The 17,305-nt window shown below is 35.1% G+C and overlaps 1 protein-coding gene across 1 annotated transcript in view; it reads right to left on the reverse strand.

The window, feature by feature from the left end:
- The window catches only part of LOC127160026 (ribonuclease inhibitor), a 26,634-nt gene extending 9,336 nt beyond the window's left edge, over window positions 1–17,298 (reverse strand). The window contains exons 1-5 of the mRNA XM_051102706.1: window positions 17,131–17,298; window positions 15,894–16,067; window positions 15,529–15,702; window positions 13,880–14,053; window positions 13,341–13,514 (exon numbers count right to left, since the gene is read on the reverse strand). Coding sequence (XP_050958663.1) covers window positions 13,341–13,514; window positions 13,880–14,053; window positions 15,529–15,702; window positions 15,894–16,067; window positions 17,131–17,162 — 728 coding nt within the window. The 5' untranslated portion in view covers window positions 17,163–17,298. The remainder of the gene's footprint in view (window positions 1–13,340; window positions 13,515–13,879; window positions 14,054–15,528; window positions 15,703–15,893; window positions 16,068–17,130) is intronic.
- Between the last annotated feature and the right edge of the window lie 7 nt (window positions 17,299–17,305).

Raw genomic sequence — 17,305 nt, forward strand, 5'->3', positions numbered from 1 at the left:
CAGTGATACTGCAGTTGGAAAGTCTAGAACCAGAATGAAAATGTCACATTCACATGATTAATCAGTTATCCTAGAATTGCAAATCTCTAAACAGAATTATATTTTACTCCTTATACAAATGAGCTAAACTTCTGACAACTGAATCGTCAGGCCCCCTCTCTGATCAGTGCCTTTAGAATGATCCTAATATTTTCATCTAGAGCCAAACACGCTTCATTCAAGCCATTTCTGCTCCATGTGTGTTGCTTCTCTACACCGCTAAAGATGTAAAGCACTATAAAAGCTGCAGATTATGTGGTTATCAAAAAAAATAATGATAATCAGTAGCAAAACCAACTTAAAAAACATGGTTGATATTTTCGTTAAAATGATTCAAAAAACATGAATGCAATAAATATCAAACACAGCATTAGTTCTGGCAGGTCACGTCAGTCAAGCTTGCATCTCACGATTCTCAGCTGATCCACATCTACCTATAGGAATACAACGCCTATCACTACTTCCTTATATAAGGTACATTCAGTATTATTCAGCAGCTTATCACTTTGTTTAGGAGCTAACTAACCTCCTTCACCCCCAGCTCCGCCTTTTATCTGCAGTCAGGACTTCAGGATTTCTGATATTCCTCATTGAGTCAGACTTTATTCTGAAGTATGTTGTTATACTAAATTGTCATTAAAACTATTAATGATATCTGCTACATTTATGTTGGTTCTGTTCTGTGGTTATCCCTGTTCTCTCTACTAATATCTATGCTGCAAGTAAGGGCAGGGAGTTTTTGCCCAAAACAGAACCATACTGCCAATCCAAACTGTATGCCAAACTGTTTTGTCAATCATGTTTGATGATAGTGGCCCTGACAGAAATAGTTAGTTTCATCTGTCCAACATATTGAATATCACTTTATTCAAACCAGGTTTGAATGTCCAGGCGATTTTAGATGTAGAGCATTAAGCCAAATAAACAATATATTAAAGAGTATTTCATAATGAACAATTATCATTAGAAAAATCATTTGAAAATTCATAAAACTTTGAAATTACTTAAAAATTGAAATTGCTGCACGATAACTGAACTGAGCCGATGATGGCATCACTGTTTACTTCACATGAATTAGACTAACTCCACAAATTGATGGAGTTTACACATTACTGAGCCAAAATTATTTAACACTGAAATGATTTCAAATGAATAATGACTGCTTACTATTGTCTTTTTAGAGATGCTTTACAGCAGAACTGAATTCTGTTTGCATAACTGAATCCTTTCACCTTATGTTTTTGCTCAATTTTAGTCTTTTGTCACACAACTTACCTCAGTATCTCCAAATAACACTTTGTATTTTCCAGTCCAGTGCAAAGTAGCTTCACTCCTGAATCCTGTAGATTATTATTGCTCATGTTCAGCTCTTTCAGACTGGTATCTGATCCAAGAACTGCAGCCAGAGCTGAACAGCTTTTGTCTGTTAAGCCACAATCATTTAGCCTATAAGTAAAATAGATTGAATAGATTTGCTTAATACAAATAATAAATATATTAGATAATCTACACCTTTAATTACAATGAATTATATATTTGAAAGTGCTAGTTCTATGGGTTCAAGGAAAAGCATTACTGAGTGAATTCAAATTAACACCTTTACTATTATGATCAGGTTCTCAACACTGGCTACAATGCACAATGCTGTAAAAACACAATGATTTTACAGAGTCCTCACAAAAAAAATATGCACAGGAATGTTTGAAAGCAGCTGCCTATCAGCGGGTACCACACTGACCCAGTGTTTGGTACTACAGGTACTGCAAAAAGGCTGGAATTATACATTAAAATAAATCACAATCACATGGTGGCTGATTATCTGTTGACATTTACTGCAAACATTTGAGTGGACATTTGATGGACTAACCATCATCATTTAAAATACTTTTCACATATGTCAAACCTCAACCTCCCTGAACAAAGCACTTTCTGCTACTAACATTAATTGTTTCAAGAAGAACAAAACTCTTCATTCTCAGCTAAAGAAAAACACACAAATATTTTTTTGACAATTTTCAAGAATAACAAGATATCTAATTTTCAAAAATGATTACTTACAGAGCTCTTTTGGAGGTTTTGATGACTGACAATAATCTAATGAGACACTCGTCTGATTTCTTGAATTTCTGAAGCTCAAACTCCTCCAGCTCCTCCTCTGATGTCAACAACACAAAGGCCAAAGCAGACCACTGGGCAGGAGAAAGATCAGCAGATGAGAGACTTCCTTTGCTAAGGTGGGTCTGAATGTCTTTCACCAGATTTTGGTCGTTCAGTTCATTCAGACAGTAGAACAGATTGATGGATCTCTCTGGAGACAGATTAGCTTCAAATTTCTGTTTGATGTACTGAACTATTTCTTTTTTGCTCTGGTCATTTCCATTTTGCTGTGTCAACAGACCCTGTATGAGTCGATGATTGGACTGGAGCGACAATCCAAGGAGGAACTGAAGGAAAAGATCCAGATGTCCATTATCACTCTGTAGTGCCTTGTCCACTGCAGTCTTCAGCAAATCAATCATAGTTCCACTTTTGTTTTCCTGTTCTGTAGACTCATGAACAAATATACTTCTCTTGTTTATGTCTAGAAACAGATGTGCATAAAGGGCTGCAATAAACTCTTGTATGCTCAAGTGAACAAAGCAGTACATGGTACCAAGAACGATCCCTGTTTCCTCCTTAAAGATCTTGGTACACATGCCTGAACACACTGATGCCTTATAAACATCAATACCACAGGCTTCCAGGTCTGATTCATAGAAGATCACATTGTTTCTTTCCAGCTGATGAAATGCCAGTTTCCCCAGTGAAAATATGGCATCTTTATCCCAGGAAACATCTGGTGTATATTCTCCATCATACTTTTGTCTGCTCTGCTGGATCTGAAATCGGAGAAAGTGTGTGTACATTTGTGTCAGAGTCTCAGGAGTGTCTTCAGTATTTGACTCCTGCAGTGTTTTGGAGGCGTCATCAGCCTGATTGTTTTTCACATCATTATATCTTTTCTTCTCTAAAATGTTCTGGAGAACAGTTGCTGAAATCCAGCAGAAGACTGGGATGTGGCACATGATAAAGAGACTCTTTGATTGTTTAACATGATCAATGATTTCTTTGGCCAGATTCTCATCCGCAATTCTTTTTCTGAAGTACTCCTCCTTTTGTGCATCATTGAATCCATGTATCTCTGTCAGCCGGTCGATACAGTCAGGAGGAATCTTACTGGCAGCTGCTGGTCTGGTGGTGATCCAGATAAGAGCAGAAGGAAACAGATTTCCCTTGATGAGGTTCGTTAGGAGAACATCCAGAGAGGCTGCCGATGATAGGTCACACCATGTCTCATTACCATCAAAGTTCAAAGGAAGACGACATTCATCTAAACCATCAAGGATGAACAGAATTTTGAAATTATTCCTCCTTTCAAGGTTCAGTCCTTTTGTCTCTGGGAAAAACTGAGTTATAATGTCAATCAAACTTAATTTTTCCTTCTCCTTTAAGTTAATCTCTCTAAATGGAAGAGGAAATATGAAGCTGATATCTTGATTTTCTTTTCCTTCAGCCCAATCCAAAACAAACTTTTGCACAGAAACTGATTTTCCGATGCCAGCATCTCCTTTTGTCAGTACAGTTCTGATCTGCTTGTCTTGTTCAGGTGCTTCAAACAAATGTTTGCATTCAACCTGTATCTCTTGTGATTCACGATGTCTGGAAGCAACTTCAATCTGTCTTACCTCATGTTCAGTATTGGCCTGTTCACTACAACCCTGAGTGATATAGAGATCTGTGTAGATGTTATTCAGAAGTGTAGAGTCACCTTGCTTTGCAATTCCTTCAAACACACATTGATACTTCCTCTTTAGGCTGAATTTTAGCTGATGAACAAAGGTTAGCTCATCTAAAACAGGAATAAAATATACAGATTGTTTAGTCTCAGGGTTTGTTATGTACAAAACAGAATGTGTAAGTCTAAAGGAAGCTTGTCATTGGAAAAGACATAATATGAGGCATATGAACAGCAAATGGTCTTCCTCTGAGTCATAACAGTGATTGTGGAAGAGAAAACAGATTGACACAGTGCTGGAATCGGCTAACAGAGTCTCTTACCTTGTAAAGTATCAGCAGCTTCATCTTGCTTCATCTCTCTCAGGAAGTAGAGTGTGAGATCAAGAGCTGCTTCTTTGATGCTGCACCTGTTCTCATTAAAGTCCTTCACAAAGTATTGCGTGTTCTCTTTTTGTAATATTATTCTATTATTATTTTCTTCTCAAGATCCTACAAACAAAGCAAAACAAAAAACAGAGACAAAAGCACAAAACTGAACCAAACCACATTCATATTTGGTTCAAATTATATAATCAGTAATAAAAAATATTTGTAAAAGAAACATTGTCCAGTAACTAATTTGTTTGTTATAAATACAAACATTTATGAAAATACTTTTCCTACCTGGAAGATTCCAGGTAGTTTGTTTGTGAAAATCTTGTGGTTCCTGTTAATCTGGAAGTCTGAATCTAACGTCTCACATTGCAGCCTGTTAAAATGGTGAATAAAATGAAAAAAGTACATATTAGAGAAATCTCTTGCTATTTTTTATTTTAAATCAAACACAAAGAGCAAGCTTCAGCTGTTAATTTGGTAGCTATAAGTTAATGCTGTTAAAGAGAAGGTTGTATTTAAGCGAAATTTAAGCAAAAACTGGATCACTCATTGCAATATTTTCTGTCCTTTAAGGAGAAAGCTAATAACAGTGATTTACAGTCAAGCAGGATCCTTTTCATTTGGGACACTATCATGTCTTGAAAGCGCTACAAGCCAGAGTTCAGACTGATCTGTGTTTGACATCAACGTACCGTTAGAGCTATAGATAGCAGACAGTTCTTCATGCTTTCGAATCGCTCTTGCGGTACTTTGATGTCAAAAACCAATGTATTTAGGTAAAGCAGCGCTTGAGTTGAACACACCTCTTCTGACTTTTTATCTATGGATCACGCACCAGGGCTGTACAGTGCGACATATATGTTGAATGTGCTAAAAATTGGTCTGTGTGATGAATAAACATGCCATAGAAGCATGCATGCATGGGTTTGAGCCTGTTTACAAACCTGTTGTCCAACAAAGTGAATACATAATGATGTTTTTGCTACAAATTAATTTCATAACATCACTTGAGTGTTTGAAATCACTTCCTATAGAATAAATCACTTTGCAGGAAATTATGACCTTTGTAACTTTAAAGATCTTACACAAACATTAAAATATATATATATATATATATATATATATATATATATATATATATATATATATATATATATATATATATATACACATATATATACACTGTGTGCAGAATTATTAGGCATGTTGATATTCTGGTCATATTTTTTTTCCAAACACATTTTACCAATTCCAAACCACATCAGTCTTAATAACTACTGTTAATTTTGTATTTAATCATTTATATGTGATATATAATTGTCCGTGAAGGCTGGAAGTGAAAAACTCCTTATATTCAGGTGTGCGTAATTATTAGGCACGTTTTCTTTTACATATAAAATGAGCCAAAAAAGAGATTTAACCCAGACTGAAAAGTCCAAATTATTAAATGCCCATGAGAAGGATGCAATACTGATGCATTACAAGAATTTGCAAAGTTCAGGCTTGACCATTGGACAGAGAAATGCTCGTTGAGTCTGCATGGTCAGAAAAAACAGGTGGAGAAGAAAAGATGCATGTTAACTGCAAAAGAATTAGGAATTAAGGTGAAGAATTAGGTGTGACACCATCAGGAACCGTTTAGTCTCCAGCGCCACCATTTTCCAGAGCTGCAACCTACCTGGAGTCTTCAGAAGTTCAATGTGTCAGGTTCTCAGAGACTTTGCTTGGTAAAAAAATCCTAAAAAATGCCCCTGACTTAATAAAAATAACAAGCTGATGTGTTGTGAAATACATGAAGACAGTTTTTTTATAGGCTTTATAGACGGATAAGTTGAGAGTGACTTTTGAAGGACCAGCATCACATCCTCTTGTGCCTCTGATTCAAGAATTTATCTTCCAAAATCTGGCAGTACATTTTGGGAGTTCATGTTTAGTCTCCTATCCTGAAAAGTCTGACTTGCAGAGATGGACCAAAATGAACTCCCAAAACTTACTGCCAGATTTTGGAAGATAAATTCTTGAATCAGAGGTACAAGAGGATGTGATGCTTGTCCTTCAAGAGTCACTCTCAACTTATCTGTCTATAAAGCCTATAAAAAAACTGTCTTCATGTATTTCACAACACGTCAGCTTGTTATTCTTATTAAGTCAGGGGCATTTTTTAGGATTTTTTCTCAAGCAAAGTCTCTGAGAACCTGACACACTGAACTTCTGAAGACTCCAGGTAGGTTGCAGCTCTGGAAAATGGTGGCGCTGGAGACTAAATGGTTCCTGATGGTGTCACACCTAATTCTTCACCTTAATTCCTAATTCTTTTGCAGTTAACATGCATCTTTTCTTCTCCACCTGTTTTTCTGACCATGCAGACTCAACAAGCATTTCTCTGTCCAATGGTCAAGCCTGAACTTTGCAAATTCTTGTAATGCATTAGTATTGCATCCTTCTCATGGGCATTTAATAATTTGGACCTTTCAGTCTGGGTTAAATCTCTTTTTTGGCTCATTTTATCTGTAAAAGAAAACATGCCTAATAATTACACACACCTGAATATAAGGAGTTTTTCACTTCCAGCCTTCACGGACAGTTATATATCACATATAAATGATTAAATACAAACTTAACAGTAGTTATTAAGACTGATGTGGTTTGGAATAGGTAAAATGTGTTCGGAAAAAAAATATGACCAGAATATCAACATGCCTAATAATTCTGCACACAGTGTATATATATATATTTATATATATATATATATATATATATATCATACGACCCCTTTATATTAAGTGTGCAGTCATTTTTAAATGTGTGAATATACATTTATGACCCCAAAGAACAAAATACCTGAAGTGGAATAATTTACATAAGCATCTACATACACAGTGCTGAAGAGCGACTGTAAATTAGTTTAAGATTGTAAATGATTGTTTTGATTTTCAGTTCTCAGATATCTATCGTCTATGGGCTACTTTTTATATTTTTTTTATGTTTTTTTTATTTTATTAGGAAGGCATGACGCTCTGATGTTCTGCAAAGCATTTGTAAATATAAAACACATTTTGTTAATGTTGAATATTATTATGATTATTATAATTATTGTAGCATTGTTTAAAATCATTCTCTAAAAAAAAGACTCAGTCTTACCTCTGTTTCTGTGACAGACTCACCTCAGACAGAGAGTCCTTTCCTGGCTCCTCTGACATACTGCAGATAAAACAATCTGCTGTTCAGTTTGACTTGGAGATGATGGTCGTTAATGAGATGAATAAATAGGTTGAGTTAGCAGCAACTGCAACAAAAAACACTATATAAAATAAAGTGAGTTACAAACAAATGCCTTTCCATGTAGAATAACCCAATGTTCTTAATGAGAAATGGCTGGTTTCGGTTTCGCATCACAAAAACAACAGCATAAAACAACAGCGAAAATGCGGAAAAATCTTAAGAAACACATTCGTTTTCAAATAACCCCTTTTGAAAAACTTACTTTGCAGTCTTGTCCACTAAAAACAGAATTTATACGTATTTGAAACGCTCTTTTTGTCCTTTAAGCCTATTTTAGCAATCCTATAAGATTATTGTTCCTGATCACACTGCGACATGGGTCTAATAAAATTGGGTACAAAGTGCATGTAAACTATATGATGATGACTCCTATTGACTCGTAGGCTGCGACGCACGTTACTATAGAAAAATATACCGTCATCAACATGCGCTACTGGTAAATTATACAATGGCAGTTGTAGTTTTGCCAATCTTTCGTCTGGGACAGCCGAAAATCGTGCAAGATGTAGAAGGCTTTAGGCTTGTAGCTTGCCAGCAATTAGCTAATTCTCATGTCTCTCACACGGATTGGATTATTCTTCTTCGTGGGTTTTACTGGAGAGATACAAACAATGTCAGCGAGAGTTAAAATTACTAGGGTTGAGTTGTATCTAAAAAAATGTTTTAGGACATGGCATGGATCAAATCCAATGAGCAATGCTTTCTCTCGCTATCTGCGTGTTTTCCGTAGTTACTTTCGTTTCGTCTTCTTCGTGGGTTTTACTGGAGGGTTTTGAACGAGTTGAACAGTTTCTGTCACCTGCTGTACTGGAGTGTGGATATTCTACCTAATACATTTAAACACTGTATTATTATTTTCCCTGTACCTGGACTGTTGTCTACGATGCTGTTTATTGCAAATGTCACATGATGATATTTGCGTTTGCTTATTTATTTATTTAAAATATTTCTGTAGTATTAATATGTGTTCTGCAGTTTTTGCGTCTTTATAGGCCATGTCCAACTGGTTTTTGATTCCACCATTACTTTGCCTGGCCACAGCTTCCTTATGGAAATATGCTTCCCCACTGGGTATGATCATTAGTAAAACAAAGTTCACAGTGCTTAGCCTTAAAACTTTTTCAACTGTAAACGCAAAGTCTCCACCTAACACAAATAAATAATACAGCACAATAACTGAAATTCACTGAGTGTAGGACCTTAAGGTCATTCCAAAGCTGCAACAGAAAAGCCCTTGTTTAGGGTTGGACCTAAGCTGTGCAGAGCTCTGGCCCTCCAGGATTTGAGTTTGAGACTGATTAAATCAGAAACATACTCTATGAAAACATATAGCAGCACTTTGTAATAAATTTTGTATTGTACAGGTAGCCATTGTGAGATGATAAGCACAAGAATGTGCTCTCTCTTCTTAGTATCCGTTAAAAGCCGAGCAGCTGAATTATGAACAAGCTGCAGTAGAGAGAGAGAGACCTGATTTCTGAAATAAGAACCTGTATGTTTCTTGTCTATAGAACATACATATTTTTGAAGAACTGGCAACCAATCAAAGACACTGAGACATTTCTCAAAATATCATCTTAGATGTTTGAAATGACATAAGGGACAGTAAATGATGAGACAATTTACACTTTTAGGTGAACGGTCCCTTTTTACATATAATGGGAACATTTACATTGCATTTACATTTAGTCATTTTGCAGATGCTTTGATCAAAAGTGACTTACAGATTAGGGCAATGGAAGCAATCCAGTTCTGCAACAGAGCAATGATATATAAGTGCTGTGACAAGTCTCATTTATGTTTTATGTATTATGCCTATATTTAAGTTTGAGAAACTGCTTATGTAGCTTCAATAATACTTAAAACAGGCAAATGAACTTTTTAAACAAAGTAGTTGTTTTTAACTGTATATGTAACATTTTATTTACATGCAAATGTACATGTGGTCAAAAAGACAATGTATCTGACTATCTAGAGGAGAGTGAAAGACACAAATGCTGTTAACAGGTAAAAATGTTTAGTTGGTCTGAACTGATGAAGGAGAGACTCAATCCACAGAACAAACACAATATACTGGATATCTGTACATTAACAACACACACACACACATAACTAACCTAATATAAAAGTTTACAAATCGTTAAAATAGTTACATGTTTTAAGTAATTTCACATTGTAGACTTGTTTTATATCTTTTGATACAGTTAAGTGCTGCACTTGACAATCACATTTATGATTAGAAGCATTAAATTAATTATGGATGAGTTTAATGCAAATATTATTACATTTGTAGGCCTTAAACTAAAGAGCCAGACAGACTCATCTTAGCTTCTTACTCCTGTTTAAACTTTAAATAAAACAAAATGATCATTTGCTTGAATACTAAAGCAACATTAATGATTCAATATCACATGTTTCTAACACACATGCTGCATTATTTGATTGTAAAGTCTGAGTCTCTTCACCTGTATGGATCACATTCACACATTTATCACACATTTCTTTCTCCTCATAGACACAGTAGTGAAGCTCTTCTGTGGATCCTCACCTGATGTTTACTGCTCCTTTCATGATGATCTCAACTTTTGATATACAGCATTTATCATCTTTTGCTGACTGAAGTCCCTTCTATCAGGGACTATTGACAATGAGAACAGAAGAGAGAAAGAACAAAATCAGTGTTCAGTGGAACAAACTGTAAATCGTAAATCAATTTTTAATTTTTTTTTTTAGTTAAAGCTACATTTACATGACCTTGCATAGATATTTCTAAAACAATATTTGCATTTTAAATACATTTGAACATGAATTATATTTATATGTTTGTCTGTTTGTGTTTGTGTGACTCCTGTTCCTACAAACACTATAAATAGAAACACATGCTAATGAGTATATAATAAACGACAAGGAACAAATACATATGCGATTTTAAACAAAACAAAAACCTTTCAGTTAAATGTTCCACTTGTTAAAGCTGTTTTTCCTGTAGTTTAAATGTTTGTATTGGTCTCAGTGATGCTGGACGACTGTGAACTGATGCTGGAATCTGCACTGATTTTACCAGCGTTTTCCTACAATCTGACCAAATCTATTTCAAACTGTAATGATTCACTATTACTGATGTCATTAATAAAGCAGGTGTTGTTGTATAAAGCTCTGACAGTGTGCTTTTGTTCTCTTTCCTGCTTTGTGTTCAACATTTTTTTCAACTTTACATTTCATTCTGACACAAACCCTTTGAAATAAAGCTTGATGATAATTTGATAAACGTTTTTCATGTTTTCAAAGTCACTAGTATTTTCATCAGCTAAAAAATGGTTTAAAGTCAGTTAAATTTGGTCTTTTGCTGTAGTGTGTCAGTAGGAAATATAAGATTACATTTCCAAACATTTATTTTGCAATCAATCGTAATAATCCAGTGAGATTTCAGTTTGCACAAGGAGTCTGACAACAGCGAGTGCTCTGCACAGAGATCTGATCTCACCATCATCCAGTCTGTATGGACTGACATGAAGAAACAGAACAGGACTCAGACAGACTAAATCCAGAAGAACTGTGACAAAGTCTCCAGGATGCTTCAAGAAACCTACCTGCAAAGCTGCAGCAGAGTTAAAAGTTTTAGGCACTTATGTAAAAATGCTGTAAAATGAGGATGCTGTCATAAATAGATTTTCTTTATCAATTACCTTCTATTAACTAAATGAAAGCAACATTTGGTGTTTACTTTGCGTTTGCAGCAGCTTTTGCCCTAGGTGCACTTGCACAAAATTTTTCAGGTAGCTTTGCAGGTAGGTCTCTTGAAGCATCTTGGAGACGTTGCCACAGTTCTTCTGGATTTACTCTGTTTCAGTTTGTTCTGTGTCTTCATGTCATTCCAGACAGACTGGATGAAGAGAAGATCAGATCTCAGTGTGGAGCACTGGCTGTTGTCAGACTCCTTGTGCAAACAAAAATCTCACTAGATTATTACAATTAATGGCAAACAGAATGTTTGGAAATGTAAAGTGATATTTTTGACTGACACACTACAGCAAAAGATAGAAATAACTTGCGTTAAACCATTTTTTAGCTGGTGAAAATACTAGTGGCCTAAACCTTTGCACAGTACTGTATTTGTTCACATATTAGAGGTAAATGAATCTTTTTAATATCAGAAAGGGAAGTTTACTCACCTCAGTTTACAGTTTGAGTCTCGTAGCACATCAATGAGCTGCTGCTTTGAGTCTCCAATCACATTAAAACTCAGATCAAGCTCTTTTAGGAACTGCAGTGCTTTTGTGCTTGTCAAAGACTGAGTTAAAGAAGAAACATCTGTAATGCCACAGTCATAAAGACTAGAAAGAGACAAACAGAGGAACATCATCTTACAAACAAATCATTATGGTGAAGAATTTTCAAAAATACATGTGAACTCAGAGTGATTTAAATCATTTTAATTCTTGTATGTGAATGTTACTGACCTCAATCTCTCCAGTTTACAGTGTGAATCCTTCAGTACGTCACATAAATGATTCACTCCTGTGTTTTTTATTTGATTCCCACTCAGGTTCAGTTCTCTCAGGTGTGATGGGTTTGATTTCAGAGCTGAAGTCAGGATGAGACACTGTTCCTCTGTAATTCTGCAATCCCACAGGCTGGAGAGAGAAAAAAAAAAAATAAGATAAATGAATAAATTAAGTTATTTTAGAGTGTACAATCTCTAAATACACATTTTGAATAAAGGATTTAGTGAAAAGTACCATTAGTCCAGTATAAATATGACTGTCAAAATTATCTACTGTCACGTTACATTTGTTTTTATTCAGTTTTCATTTCTGTCTAGTTTCACAGCAAACATGTAAGATTTCAGCAAGTTTAATGCTCTAATACACATACAAACACATTAGCTAATAGTACTGCTGAATCTTTCTGAAGATGGAAAAAAAGAAAAGATGCAGCACTATAAATAATAATAAATATATGACTTGAGTCTGTCTTAAAGGGGTCATTGGATGCTAAGTTCACTTTTACATGCTGTTTAATGTGTGTTGGCAGTGTATGTACAAATCTACCCTATAATGATAAAAATCCATGTAGTGGTTTTTAAATAATCGAAAAATAATATCCCCTTTCCAAATCGAGCCGTTCTCAGATGACTGTCGGTGTGGTGTCACACCCACAGATGCCGCTCCCACGATAGTTGATTGACATGAGTGTTTTACCTCAGATCAGCTGTAACAGTCCAACCTCTTTGTTTTGATGCTGGAGCAGGGATGTAAATTAGACAAGAATATCTCCGAATGAGTGATTGAGGTGTTGTGTTACTAGATGAAATAATGAACGTAGTGGTGGTCATTTACTCCTGACATCTGAGCCGCTGAAGATGCAGTGGATTACATTTGTTTGTGAAGGGAATGCGCCTCCTGATCTACATATATCCATCTATGTTCGTGTGAATCATTCATGATCCAGATTCACTTACAGCAGAAGTGAGTATAAGGGTTTTTTTTTTTTTTATGAATCTTTGTGATCGCCTTTCCTAATAAACTGCTAGTTAGCAAGTTTAGTGGCTAAACACGGCTGAATGAGGCTAAAGTAAACAGGCTCGTCTCTCCACAGAGAGAAGAGAGGGGCGGGGTGAGCAGAGCTCATTTGCATTTAAAGCAGCCTCAACCAGAATAAGATGATTTTTGCAGAGCTGATTTTGGCAATGTAAAAAGGGTGTTGTTTTACACAACCACTGAGAATTTTTAACCAAAGACTTTTCATTAAGACCCTAAAGAATCATATCAACTTGTGGAAAATGGGCATCCGATGACACCTTTAAAATAATCTAAACAGTACACTTTAATCTCACTCTAACTGCTGTACAGTAAAATGATACTAACTTTAGTTTCTCCATCTTGAATTGTGTGTTCATCAGTAGATCACTGAGGTTTTTCACTCCAGAGTCTCCTAGTTTATTCTCACTCAGGTTCAGTTCTCTCAGGTGTGATGGGTTTGATTTCAGAGCTGAAGTCAGGATGAGACACTGTTTCTCTGTAATACTGCATCTCCACAGACTAAAGACAGAAAGAGAAAAAACAATGACTCAGATCTACAACAATCATCTTATTGAAGAGCTACAGTAGGTGTAGATCAACAGTAGACATATAGTCTGTAGTTCCCATAATCTGTTTGTAATAGTGTCACTAGTTCTGTTTGCTGGAAAATATGTTTTTAAAACTATTTCATTTTTTAAAATCTCATGTTTATTGCAACAACAGATGCAAGTCTTATATTTCTGTAGATCAACCTGTAGAAAATAAGCACATTGTTTCAAAAACTTTGTAATTATTTACTAGTTAGACTCCTGATTTTAATTGAAACATTGAACAGTACACTTTAAAATCACACAGTAACTGCTGTACAGTATAATGATACTAACTCTAGTTTCTCCAGCTTGAATTGTGTGTTCATCAGTAGATCACAGAGGTTTTTCACTCCAGTGTCTCCTAGTTCATTCCCACTCAGGTTCAGTTCTCTCAGGTGTGATGGGTTTGATTTCAGAGCTGAAGTTACAGAAGAACAACCTTCATCTGTCATTTCACAGTCACTTAATCTACATTGGCAGAAAGAAGGAAAGCAGAAAATAAGAAGAAAATAATGTCACAATTTTAATAAGCAAATAAAACAGAGGAAAAAAAGATTATCTTGTTTATTTCACCAGATTAGGGATGTTTATTTTAGCTAGTTTTCTCTAACCAATAAATCAAAGCTTGTAAACTGATCATTAACCATCAAACGACAAGATTGTTGTGCCATGCAGTGCTGCAATGCTCTGAGTGTCCTAAGTTTAAATCCTGGCTTGTCGATCGTTCTAACTTAATTTTCTAAGTAATTTAAATTTCTATGTAGTATATTGTGTTTTATTAACATCTACATCTACACTTACCCCAAACCTAAACCTATGCCTTAAAGTAATGGAAAAACAGTAATTATAGCTGTACAGTTTGACAAAAATGACACTATGTTCATGTGCGCATTAGCCACATCTGTATACCATCTATCATTCCTTCCTATGTCTCAGTCAGTGCAAGATCAAAATAGAGCCAAATCGGATTGAGGTTTTAATCCGAGTGCTCCGCCCATCTTATCCAATAATAAAAGTTATATTTTATATTTAAGTTATATTTTAACTTTGCAGTTTAAATAATGTCATTTATTTCATCAGGGTACCTTGCCCCAGATGTCAGTTATACATACATTCTAAATCATAAACATCTTAAAAGACATCTAATAGATGTCTATTTGACATCTGGTAGGAAACGTCCAATAGGCGTACTGCAGATGAGCAAACTACTGTACGTCTTGCAAATGTAAATGCAGACATCAAATAGACGTCTCCGAGATATACGTGTGCTATCAGGGAATTGTGTTCCATAACGACTGCATGAAACAAGTTAATTGCTTGACAGAAGAATGACATTTTATATTGATATTGGAACACGAGTGAAGTACAAAGCCTAGTTTACATTATAAATAATAGTTTAGCATCCAAACACATTGCAAATATGGAATTTTTTGGGTTTGTGCCAAATCAGAGAGGTAGGCTACGTCAGCCCAACAATGGTTTCTGTTTCAATTTCACTTTCAATTAATTTGTTTTAGCTTGACGCTCATAAGATACTTATACTTTTCATTCTTGTATGGTTCTGAATTGTTAAATTGAAATTATTTGCGGTGGAGTAAGGGGGACTAAAATAGCCTATTGTTATGTTTATAGTGTTTATAACATTTGCGCACATTTCACTTTATTTAACACTGTACATTTCTGAATGCAATAATCAAATGTGACTGTTATTGTTTTTATTCTCCCTGTCTCTCAAAAACTTTTACATAAACTTTTTGTTTTATATTTTAACTATGCAGCAAATGTTTAAAAAAATACTTTTGGTTTAAACATCTTACATTACGTTTTAAACAATTTAACTGATATTGTTAATTGGTAAAAAAAAAAAAGTAAAAAAAGAAAATTGCGAAGCACAAATACAATGTGAAGTCAGACTGAGATATTAAGTGTAAAGTGTCACTGACCCCAATCTCTCCAGTTTACAGTGTGAATCCTTTAATATGCCACATAAGCGATTCACTTGTGTGTTTTTTATTTTATTCCCACTGAGGTTCAGTTCTCTCAGATGCGATGGGTTTGATTTCAGAGCTGAAGTCAAGATGAGACACCATTTCTCTGTAATATTGCATCTCCACAGACTGAAGACAGAAAGAGAAAAGACAATGAATCAAATCTATGATGCATTATGAGTAAATGCCATACATTCAATAATAAACCAGCAAAATCATGGAAACTTCAAGTTTCATGTTGTTTTTACAGATGCACATGAAAACATAGTATTTATGAATCTTTCTTCAGATGGAGAAATGTACAGTATAATGATACTAACTCTAGTTTCTCCAGCTTGAATTGTGGGTTCATCAGTAGATCACTGAGGTTTTCAAATCCAGAGTGACCTAGTGTATTCCTGCTCAGGTTCAGGTTTCTCAGGTGTGATGGGTTTGATTTTAGAGCTGAAGTCAGGATCAGACTCTGTTCCTCTGTAATTCTGCATCCACACAGACTGAAAACAGAAAAATAAAGAACAATGATTCTGATCTATGATGATCAACTTACTAATGTGTTTTTCGCAAATAGATCTATGATTATCATCATATTGAAGGCATTTAGTTTCTAATACTTTGTTTTGAGTTACTTTATTTTTGTACACTGGTAGGTACTGTTCCTTTTGTTTTCATTTCTTTTTTTTTTTTTTTTTTTTTTTTTTTTACTTTTATCTTTTATCTATTTAGTTAATGCCTGTTACGTTCCGTGGTTGTTTATTTATATAATATTATTGTTGGATGCTGTGTCTCTCTGCAAACTCAAAGGTTGTTCAACATACAACCACAATGAAGCTCAACTTCCAGAATGCTGTTCCCATGTTGCTGTGTTTATTGTGTGTGATTGTTCTTGTGTAAAACTTGTTCAAAAGGCTACAATAAGACGTAACTTGAATAAGGGCTTAGTGTTGTTGTTGCGCTATGTGCCTTTGTGTTTTGGAAGCTGTAGGGAGGTGGGTGGCATTTTTTTTTTTTTTTTTTTTTTTGTGAATCTTTCTCTCCTGTTTTTGCTTAGTTAGGGAGTTGGTGTACATTTCTGTTGTTAATTTTCCTTTATTTTGTCAGTTTAGTTTTTGCTCCCTCACTAGTTAGAGGGTCCTTTTGTTTGTTCTTTTGGCCTTTCCCCCTCCCGAAATCTATTTTGCTTCCTATTTTTACTTTGTCAAATGTACTTTTATTAACAAAATACTAGTTAATTTGGAACTTAACATGTCTGTCGAGTGGGGCAGGGGTCTGGTACACACTCGCCCCAACCAATTTTTCATTTACACTTTTCTCTGTTACTCCCTTACCCTGGACTTTTACATCTGGGACGTAACATGCCTCTTTTCTTTATTCTCTGATAAAAGACTGATTTCTGCATGTACATGATGAGAATATTGTATCAAATTATGCAAAGTAAACAATTACTCACTGAATTGAAAAAAAAAAAAAAAAAAAAAAAAAACACAACAATTAAACCAATATGGCAAATTCACTGCACTGCTTTAAACAATAACTTAAATAAACTTTAACTCTACTAACTGTAGTTTCTCCAGCTTGCATTGTGTGTTCATCAGTAGATCACTGAGGTTTTTCACTCCAGAGTCTCCTAGTTTATTCCAGCTCAGGTTCAGTTCTCTCAGGTGTGATGGGTTTGATTTCAGAGCTGAAGTCAGGATGAGACACTGTTCCTCTTTAATTCTGCATCCACACAGAC

Source organism: Labeo rohita, unplaced genomic scaffold (assembly GCF_022985175.1).
Source record: "Labeo rohita strain BAU-BD-2019 unplaced genomic scaffold, IGBB_LRoh.1.0 scaffold_278, whole genome shotgun sequence".
NCBI classification, from domain to species: Eukaryota; Metazoa; Chordata; class Actinopteri; order Cypriniformes; family Cyprinidae; genus Labeo; species Labeo rohita.